The 10,877-nt window shown below is 36.3% G+C and overlaps 1 protein-coding gene across 2 annotated transcripts; it reads left to right on the top strand.

Annotated features, from left to right (window-relative positions):
• Nucleotides 1–2,604: 2,604 nt before the first annotated feature.
• meak7 (MTOR associated protein, eak-7 homolog) lies at nt 2,605–10,565 on the top strand. 2 transcript variants are annotated; one of them, XM_007250950.4, is made up of 8 exons: nt 2,605–2,756; nt 3,612–3,768; nt 5,756–5,983; nt 6,598–6,742; nt 8,412–8,810; nt 8,909–8,969; nt 9,299–9,487; nt 10,030–10,565. In XM_007250950.4, the coding sequence occupies exons 2-8, from the start codon at nt 3,616–3,618 to the stop codon at nt 10,088–10,090; spliced, it is 1,236 nt and encodes a 411-aa protein (XP_007251012.3). In that variant the 5' UTR covers nt 2,605–2,756; nt 3,612–3,615; the 3' UTR covers nt 10,091–10,565. The 2 variants fall into 2 exon arrangements, with proteins under 2 accessions (XP_007251012.3, XP_007251011.3); XM_007250949.4 differs by having other exon boundaries at nt 8,909–9,027.
• The last annotated feature ends 312 nt before the right edge of the window (nt 10,566–10,877 follow it).

Below are 10,877 nucleotides of genomic sequence, written 5' to 3'. Positions count from 1 at the left end.
AAAGCTCTGCGCAGACACAGCGAATCAACACAGGCCACCGTGAGCTGCTGCTGCTGCTGCTGCCGGAGCTGGGATGCCCCCTTCGGGTGGACCAGAGGACCTGCACCCTCATCAGGGGACTGTTTCTTTTTTAAGGTTTCCATTACAATAGACATTATGCATTTTCTTATCATTTTAAATGATTTGTTGCACATAAACAAAATTGAGACCTGTTTTTAATCAGAATATACTGTAAACAATAGCTTAGCACTGCCCACTACACTGAAAAAAAAAACAAGCACTAGAGGCAAAGAGGCAAAAAAAGCACTGGAGGCAAAGAGCTCAATTTTACTATATTATTTCTATTTTTTCCCCATTTCCCCCACAATTTACACCGCCAATTACTCAACCCACTCATTAGGACTCCCCCTATCACTATTGTTGCTAGCTCATGCCACCGCCTCTTTTTGAACTGCTGCTGATGCAGCATTGCAGAGTAGCCAGCGCACTTGGAGGAAAGCGCAGCGACTCAGTCCTGAAACATTAGCTCACAGATGCCTTGTGCTGTTCCACATCACCCTTTTGGAGTACATCTACCCACCCAGAGAGAGCAAGGCCAATTGTGCTCTCTCGGTGCTCCGTCAGCTGATGGCAAGCTACAAACTTACTTGGTCTTTCTGCCTTCTCTGTTTCGTCACTGTGGAATAGTGTAATAATTGCAAGCTTCTAAAAACTTGTTGTGGCCAAAATAAAGATGTTTTTAACGGCTGCTCCAGACCATTTCCTATCTCTAAAAAGCAGTTTAAAACTGGAATGAAAACACAGAAAGTTGAGAGAGCCTTAACAACCCAGAATCCAAGATGTCCTGCCTGTGGACATGTTTCTTGGTATGTGCAAAATAATACATAATGTATTTTTATCAGCTGGTTTTACCAGCAATGCTAACCTTGTTCTAGATTTGCCATTAAAACTCTGAAATGGTTGTCAAATCAGCTGTGGGAATCTTCAATGTTTTTAGCTGCTGTTTGTTGGAAATGTTTTAAAATAATGTACAATTATCAAAATGTTTCATTGGGAGTAATTGGAATGGCATCAGCTCGGATGTGAAGTTTTTTCCAGCTTCGATATCTGATGTAAATAGAAAGTAGCAGTAATAATGACTTGCAACTTTACTCTCCTAAAAGCCATTGTATTTAGCCTCTAGTCAGCTGGATTAGGTGAAACCAAATTAGTGAAGATTGTCACATAACAGTTTAGAGGTTGTTTAAAGTGGCCTGTTTCACGATACTTATGTAGGTTTTTCTTTAAAAAGAGGAAACAAACAACAGCAGTATATGGTTTGTCCTTACATGAACTAGACTCTCAGCTATGCAAATAAAACACAGAAACTAAATAGAAGTCCATTCTTAGACACATTTAGTCAACCATGTAGCAAAACATTTTTATTAACTTAAATGTTCAGTTTAAATTAGAATCAAACTCATCTTTATGATAATATAACAACTTTTAGACACCTTTAAAATGTGATTTTTGTCCTACATCACCATGAATTAGCCAGATATTAACCAATAATATTATCCATTTACTACCTCTCCAAGCACTTCCATAACTTTGTTTGTTGTCCATTTCAGTGGCCAAAAAGCACTTTTGTAAGTCACTCTGGAACAGTTTGTTTGTGAAGTTATTTCACAATTATTTCACTAAAGGATAATCTTTGGTTCAAATTGACTTAAAGCCAGCATCACAGCAACGACCCATGTGTCATGAGGTCAGGGTGACCTTTATGACACAAGATAAGGAATAATTAGTGCTAAATCTACGGTTTTAAAAGAACAATTCCTTGGTCAGGAGCTCACTCATCAATTGTTTACTTGAACTGTTCTCTTTCTGAGACAGACTACATCTTTACAAACTTTTTTTTTTTCTAAAATCAGCTCTGAGTTCATTTATTAATACAAGCTAAAAGTTCCAAAGTGTTTTTTTTTTAACTTGCCTTGGACTCTTAATATCCTTTTAGTGCATTTTATTGTATGCATCAGGCATCTTGTGTCATCTGTGTCCATACAAAATAAGTTATTTAGCCAATAGGTTTGGTGTGTTAAGTGTACTTTGTTCTTTATTAATATCGTGAAGCTACAAGGAGATTAATATAGCTAAGTATCAATGTTAGGCAAACTTTTTTATTACACTGTAAAACCTTAATAACTTATCAAAGAACCACAATAAGAGTTTTATTTTTATTTATGTTAAAAATGTATATTAATTATTTATATTATTCATATAAAAAAAATTGGTTAAGAGCTATGATGAAGATTGAGGAAGATGTGGCTACTTATAAAACATAATCTAAAAACATATTCTGGTTTGTTTAATTCTGCATGTGTTCCTGTATAGCTTTAATATAGTCTTCAATATTAAATTTACGATGTAAAAATACATAAACATTAAGAAAACACATTAAATGAAAAGATATATTATTTTTCCACCTTTATAACATTTATAGAAAATGTAACGTTTTAAGCGGATGCATAATAATTTACTCACCGAGCCGCTATATCTTCCCAGCCAATCATAGTTCGAGTTTGACTAATCCGTATTCCTATTGGTCAGCTGGCGATGACGCGATGCCGTACCCCGGATGAGCCTCTGTTTACAGTGTGAGGCTGTAGTTTCTGTATGAAGGGTCAGTATGGTGGCGTTTTACTGTAATAACCGGAATTAACTGATATAGTTGGTGAAGTGTTGCAGTTCTCACTCGTCCTCACAGCACTGCGCAGGTACTGAACATCTTTACAGAACATTATCTTATGCTGATTCATCTCAGTAAGAGCCTGATTTGTGTGTGTGTGTGTGTGTGTGGGTGTGTGTGTGTGTGTGTGTTCTGATCTCTGTGTGTTTATTGTTTTCCCGGATCCATAATGTACATTATAATAATCATTTTATCGCTGTCACTGTAATAAGATTGTTTTCCAAATACGTGTGGAGCAATTATATTGGTCAATTTCTCTGTAAAAGATTCAGATATCCACTCAAAACGTGCCACATATATAACCATGGCACATATATAGTTCTGGAAGAAAGGGACCACTTTAAAAAGTTTCTTTGATTTTACCAAATTGAAAACCTAGGAAGATGAATGATCACAAGCCGTCAAACCAAGCTGAACTGCTTGGATTTGTGCACCAGGAATGGCCTAAAGTTATCCAAAAGCAGTGTGTAAGACTGGTGGAGGAGAACATGCCGAGCATGAAAACTGTGATTAAAACCCAGGTTTATTCCACCAAATATTGATTTCTGGAACTTCTGGAACTTTATGAATATGAACTTGTTTTCTTTGCATTATTTGAGGTCTGAATAAACCTCTGCATTTTTTTTGTTTTTCAGCCATTTCTCATTTTCTGCAAATAAATGCTCTAAATGACAATATTTTTATTTGGAATTTGGGAGAAATTTTGTTCGTAGTTTAAATGAGAGAAACTGATTCAGAGCTGTATATACACATTCTATTACCTCACAGTAATATATATACTATTTCTAGTCAGAATTACATGCAAAGTTCTTTAAAAATGTTGTTCATATCCATGTATGCTGCGCTATCTGATTATGTGTGTGTTGTGTTCCCTGATTCACAGAGCGATGGGAAACGCAGAGAGCGCTGTAGTGAATAAGCGGCTGCTCCGCTTCCGCCTGGATGAGAGACCTATTATTGAGGGGGTGTTTGACAGACTCCAGAGTTCCAGCTCAGGAAAAGCTCCAGCAGGGAAGCTCCTACTCATCCACAATCTCCAGGTTGGGATAGACTCTGGTCAGACACAGCTGTAGTTTATCTACACTGCTTCTTTAACCATCTAGTTACATAGATTTACTGTGATTCACACTCAAGCAGCCACAGCTGGATCTTATTGTCTTATACACTGCCTGGTCAAAAAAAAACTAACTAACTTAACTAATTCAATTATCTGGGGTTGCTGCAGAAGACTTTGTGCAGTGCTCCGACTCTACCATCATCAATGCTGCAAGATCTTGGTGAAAAACTAATGCAACACTGGATGGAAATAAATCTTGTCACACTGCAGAAGCTTATTGAAACTATGCCACAGTGAATGTGTGCCGCAATAAAAGCTAAAGGCAGTTCAACAAAGTATTAATGTGACTTTTTTTTTTGGTGGCAACTTTTTTTTGGCCAGGCAGTGTATATTAAATATACAGAGCCTCATACCATACATGCACAAAAATAGTATTGAATATACAGATATAAATAAAACATACATTGAGTATACTAAATATGCAGAAATATACTGAATACTGTTGTTGTCCAATAAAAACCTTTACCTTTAAAATAGCAACTTTATAGGAGATAAAACCTTCATAACCTTTAATTAAAGACAATTTTAAAAGAGAAAGAGTTTAAAAAAAAATTTACATGGTGATTGGTTCAATCATCATGTAGTAAACAAAAAAAAATAAGATTTTCATGATGTTTTTCATTGGACAGCACAAATATACAGAACTACACATACTTAATATACCGAAATAAAATTTAATATAATTACAGGAATACAGGAATATGCTAAACATACAGAACTAAATATATGCATTAGACAAATCTACATACACTAAATATGCAGGAATATACTGATATTACAGAACTACATATACTCAGTATACAGAAATATATAAAATATACATCAAAAGGTTTCTGTATATAAAAATAGAACTAAATATAATAAATATGCGAAATGTACAGTAACATACTACATATAAAGAACTACACATAATAGTGTAAATATACTAAGTATGTATAGGCACTGACATGAAATCCGATAATATGTGCAATTATATAACACAAAATTAATATACCAAACTTATGGATATATCAGTGTTTTCTTACAACACCATTTAATATATGGCTGTGTCCTTACACATTCTTCAGATTTTTGTAGCTTTTTTCTTGTTATTTATTTTATACACTGACAGTTACTAAAATCACAGAGAATATTTGTAAGTATTTTATAGCTAACCCTGCTGACACCCTCACACCACTCATATTTTCCAAATGAATGATTAATCAGCCCTCAGACCTTCTGTAGTGGTGGGAATGTTCATTCCCACCACTACAGCCCCACAAGTTCTTTCTCAAGACAGTTGCACAAGTTCTCTCTGATGTTTAAAATTAAGACGTGTGTTTTAAATTACATCTCCAGAACTCCCTCGCTCCTCAACCCACTCCATCATTGGTCAGTGCTGTGGTATCTACCATTTCAAACACATTCAGAGCAGTTACTAAAGATCAGTGCATTACTCTTCTGCATCTATGCAGTTTTTCCTGGCTGCCGCTGTACATAACATGACATTGTACATTATAATAACATTATAATCATTTTATTGTGGTCACTGAAAACAATTTTATTTCAAATAAGTGTAGAGCAATTATATTGGACAATTCATCAAGAGATTTGTTTTAAACAATGTAAAAAAAAACAAAAAAACAACAGCATCCAGAGTTAGATCTCCATTTAAAACGTGCCATATATAACTGTGACACATATATACACATTCTGTTACCTCGCAGTAATACAAATATTTCTAATCAGATTTACCTGCAATGTTTTTATAAATTGCTGATGAATTATATATATATCATATTTCACTATTTCTAATTACTAATGACACTGAAAAATGTACTTATCCTTCACTTACTTATGCTTCGCTGATAGGATCCCATAGCCTATAGAGATTAATGCTTGAAAGCTGACACCTATTTGATGTTTTGTAGGTAACTATGAGTAAAATGGCCCCAGACTCGATGATTCAGAGGGTTTTTGATGGAATGCTTAGCGTGGACCCTGGGGTGCCACTTCCACCTGGTGGTGGGGTGAGACGAGAGCAGCTGTTGATTTTCCTGGCAGATACACTCCGAGGCACAGCAGAGGAGAGAGCACCGCTGGTCGTAGCGATGTCACACGGAACCAAGACAACTGCTACCACTGATCAGATTACAGGGGTAAGTGCATTTCTCATGGGGTCTAGCAAGGCAAGTCATGTCATGTCTGTCGATGGCCCAGTAGAAGATATAATATGGGTATAAGTATAATAAAGAAGTATAATATGAATGTTTCAGACAAGATTAGGGGCAAATGATCATCAGTCATCAATGGTCAAGCAGCATGGAAGCAAGTTTGGAATCTGCTGCATAAAGAAAGGCTAGCCTCTGTTCTCCCACACTGATGATGCCATTGCACAATACTGGGGAAACGTAGAGTAGCAAACTATATTAAAACTGGGTTAAAAGTAAATGTAGTAATTTTAACTGTTTTGGAAACCAACCTACATGAAACTGGAAACTGGAAAATGTTATTTTTATAATTTTTCAAACAATATGCTTTACAAATCAGGGACAAAAGCAACTAACAAAAAAATGTCTGGTTCGAGCACAGTAAGAGGATCGGAGGAACCAAGATTTAAAAGAGGAACCCAGAATCCTCTGGTCAACAGCAGTGGGAGATATGAGACTTATAAATAAAGGAATAATGTGAGCCTTAGTCAGTTAAAAGCAGTCAATTTTTTTTTAGAAGACCATCATAGCAAAAAAAATTAACACTAACACTTTTTTTGCAGTTCTTGGAGGACTTGATTTCGGCTGTAGTTCAGACTCTCACGCACAGGGGGCGACTCCGAGGCTGGAGACCAGACCGCATGGGTAATGGATCTCAGGGGGTGAAGCTTTTGGCTGAGCACCTGAGCTCTGACATAAAACCCTCAGGTTAGTGATTTCACTTTGATTTGATTCTTTATGATTAATTTTAAAATACTACAATGATCACCCACACCTAGTGACTAATCCAGTGTAATAAAACTGCTCACACTATGATGGTTAATGTAGATTGTTTTCTTCTAAGTATGGTCATAGCAAACTGCAGAGGTACCTGACTTTTAAGAATTTAAGTGAGAGATTTTTATCTAAAACCAAAACAGAACAAAAGACAGTTAGGCCAAAGGCAGTTTTGCCGGTTTTGTTACATTTTGCCATTTTTTTCATCAATTCATATACTTGAATCCTTCAAAGCATTGAATCCTTTAATCTTTGAACTAAACTGGATAAATGTCATTTCATCTACCTTTTCAAAGAAAAGCAAAGACACAACAAACAGACATTCCAACAAAGCATAACATGACCTAAAACAAAAATTAAAGAGTGTTTTAATTTAAGTAATAAATGTTGTAACGTGTTGTAACTCTTTGCAGATGTACTCCCCTTTGACAAATAATCAGATATTAATATTTATTTATTAAACTGAAATTATTTCTGCGTTTACAAAAAAGCAGCTCACTCTAATCTGGTTGTGATTTATTTGAGCTATGAATATCATTATTGTTTTTTATAGTTTCACTAATTTCATTCAGCAGAAACCTAAAATTGTTTTTATGTGATGTCCGGCTAAATAATTACAGTTGACAAATATTGGACTGAGGTCCAGAGAAGTGTCTGTTTAGTGGTTCTCCTAGTTGACATCTACATAAAGTTTATAATTTAGTCTTTTAATAATTAACTTTCTAACAAGTAATTATACTGTGCCAACATTAAAACTTCAAAACTTCAAATTGCTCATACACTTATTCATGTGTCATAAACTCATGTTAAGCAGCTGTTCTGGATATGTTTGAAGGAATCGACCCCTCCTTTTTTTTGCACCACAAACATTACCCAATATGCCATCAAGACGTGTAAGATGTCATACTGCTCCTTAAATGATTGAGTGGGTTGGGAAATGTGAACGTCACAAGGAAACACAATGATCAGATTTAAATACCGGTGATGACTGGTGGTACTGTGTTGGGAAATGTGTGGAGAAAAATGACCCAACCGCTATAGGAGGTGTGTGGGCAGCAGAATTAATAGAATGTATGGGAAACTACATTTGTAGGTCATTTATGATGTAAAAAAAAAGAAATTCTCATAAAAATATGACAAAGCAATGTGAGGTAGCTTTTAAGGCCAGAAGAGGAGCTACGAAGTGCAGACAGACACTCTTAGTGTGTTTATATTTAGTAGTTTGGTTCATTCTGTCATGAGCATTGTGATGCATTTTATTCCTGGTTTGCTTTGCGCTCTTCAGCTTGTGTGATGTAGGATGTATGTGTGACAGAAGGCTGTTAGAAGGGGTTTGTCTTTTTGCTAGGAAAACATCTTTACTGAGACAATGGAACTTTTAAATGCAGTTTTAGTGGTGATTAGTATTAATACACTGTGTGATAGTGTCTGATTTGGAACATTCCTGCTAAATTGAAGGTTTAGGCAGGAAGTAGTTAAAGCACAGTTTGTAAGTAATACTTTGATCATGTGCCTATTCAAAACTCTAGTTTGTTTGAATCAAAACACTTGAAAACACATTTTACAGTCTCTGACTGAACCCCCTCTTTTTGCCCTATAGATCAGAATACGTGTGATGTCGCTTGTGTAGAGGACTGGCTTTTCCGAGTCTCAGGAGTCGCTGTATTTCTGGAGCTCCTGATTGGTGAGGGTCTTGAGGTTGGGTTGACTTCGTGTACACCGCCTCTTCTGCTGCCGCAGTGTCGAGATGCTCCCTGGAGTGCGCTCCGGTGTTTGCTAGATCTACCTCTTCTCATGTTCTTGAGCCCTCAGATGCCTGAAGGACACAAAGCTCCCTGGAGGTTGCTGTTCTCAACAAACGTACATGGGGAAAGCTTTACCCGCCTGGTTGGAAACTGCAAAAGTCAAGGCCCCACTGTTATTCTGGTGAAAGACACCAAGGGCCACATATTCGGAGGCTTTGCTTCTCACAGCTGGGAGATTAAACCCCAGTTTCAGGGTAAGTGATGAGGAGGAAACAGAAGAAATTAAAACATGTTTTTTTTGCATATTCGCCTTTTTATTGTGCCAGGTCTGATGCTTATCACTTCTGACCAGGTGATTCCAGGTGCTTCCTGTTCTCTGTGTTCCCATCCATGCGAGTTTTCACATGCACAGGGTATAACCAGCACTACATGTACATGAACCTGGGCCAGCACACCATGCCCAATGGCCTGGTGAGACAATACATCCTTGTAGATTCTATAACAATGAATCATTCTTGTTGTATTAAGTAACAACAATATTAATTATGATAACACTGATAATGAACATTGTACTGCAACTATCTATTAATTATACAATCATACAATTTTCTGTGTCTTTTGCATTTTTTGTTACTTTTTATTACTAGGTTCAAGTACTAGATAGATCTGTTGAAGTTGATGGATGGTAGGATGATAGATGGTCTTCTCTGAACTATACCCTTTCCTCATTGTCTTGTCTCAGGGTATGGGTGGACAGCACGGGTACTTCGGACTGTGGCTGGACTATGACTTTGGGAAAGGTCACAGTCGGGCTCGACCAAGCTGTACCACATACGGTAGCCCTCAGCTCTCAGGGGATGAGGACTTTACAATGGATACAGTCGAAGTTTGGGGGGTCGGCATACCCCCTTCAGAACAGGAACAGGACGAGGTCAGCAACAGATCTGTAGTGACACACTCATTCAGAATTATTGGATTTCTTCATTAGTGTCTGTTAATTGGTAATTTCAGATGCAAATGAACTAAATGTTTGTGGATACTTTTTTTCTCTCAGTTCACCCATTCTGGATACAGATATGCAAATGCAGACACACATACACAGCTTGAAGAATTGGCAATAGAATAGGACTCTCAGGGGCAAAAAAACAAGTAAAGACCCCCAGCATTGAGCTGTGGAGTAGTGGATTGAATTTGATTGCTCTTGTGGCTAAATACAACGAAATCCTCATAGCAGTGCTAGTAATCAAAAAATCTAGTAGAATGTTTTCCTTGGACAGTAGAAACAGTTACTCCAAAAAAAGCATGTCTTTTTAAAATGTATTTTTAATATATTTTATCATTTGAGGTTTTAGCTACTATAGCACTTTGTATGAATATAGAGGTTAATTTATCCACTTTGTGGCACTGATGTTTTACACTAAATGCAGAAAATTAAGAATTTATTATTTTGTTTGTTGGGATGTTGCTTTACAGGATGAGGGTAAGAAGAGCATTCTGGATGCGGATCCTGAGTTGCAGGCCATCATGGAGATGACTGGGAAAAAAATCTACAGCCAAGGCCTCAGAGAGCCAGAGGAAGACACAGGAAATGAAGTAGAGGTTGAAAAAATGAGAGGATTAAGGGATACATTTAACACATAAAAAAGACAACAAACTTTTTTATTGCAGAGCTGCTTTTAGATGGATGTTTTCTCATTTATTTTGCATAATTTAATCAAATGATTGGATCTCATGACGGTTACAGCAGCTAAGTTTCGCTATATATATATCCAAATATATGCAGATTGAAAAAAGTTATTTTGAATTAATAAAAAGAGGAGCTGGTTTCCTGCTATGTGAAGAATTCTAGAATCTGCTAAAGACATGTTATATGCTGACCTGTTCCTGATCAATAACGAGTATGTAAGACATTCAAATATACACTAATACAAATCAGTGCAAATCAGTGTTACAGTTTGTGTGTGATGAAGTGGTTTATTGGTTGATAAAAAAATAAAACTGTTAATTTATTTTTACTGCTTTACTTTTTGCGTTGGCTGCTTTTTGAAACTGATTAAAATTATGAACTGAAAGGATTGTGAATGATAATGCATTGCTGTTGCATACAAATTCACCTTTGAGATGAAGGCCATGTATAGTCAGACCCATTGATATTTGGTCAATAAAATAACGACCTTAATGATTTGTAATTAATTAACTTTTATAACCTCATTAGGAATTACTACAATTTTTCACAGTGCCTGCTATTATAGTTAAACTCTTTAAGAAACAGTATTTAGAGTCATAGCATTCTGCTCATTTTCGTTCAGATGCTAGTAGAA

The sequence above is a fragment of the Astyanax mexicanus genome, chromosome 9 (assembly GCF_023375975.1).
Source record: "Astyanax mexicanus isolate ESR-SI-001 chromosome 9, AstMex3_surface, whole genome shotgun sequence".
Classification (NCBI taxonomy): Eukaryota; Metazoa; Chordata; class Actinopteri; order Characiformes; family Acestrorhamphidae; genus Astyanax; species Astyanax mexicanus.
The sequence above is the reverse complement of the archived record's forward strand: the minus strand, read 5'-3'. Positions and strand labels throughout refer to the sequence as shown.

Coding starts and splice junctions, on each gene's coding strand:
- meak7 (XM_007250949.4), top strand. CDS start 3,616: ATGGGAAACGCAGAGAGCGCTGTAGTGAATAAGCGGCTGCTCCGCTTC. Junction 3,769..5,755: donor TACTCATCCACAATCTCCAG/GTTGGGATAGAC, acceptor GATGTTTTGTAG/GTAACTATGAGTAAAATGGC. Junction 9,488..10,029: donor CAGAACAGGAACAGGACGAG/GTCAGCAACAGA, acceptor GTTGCTTTACAG/GATGAGGGTAAGAAGAGCAT.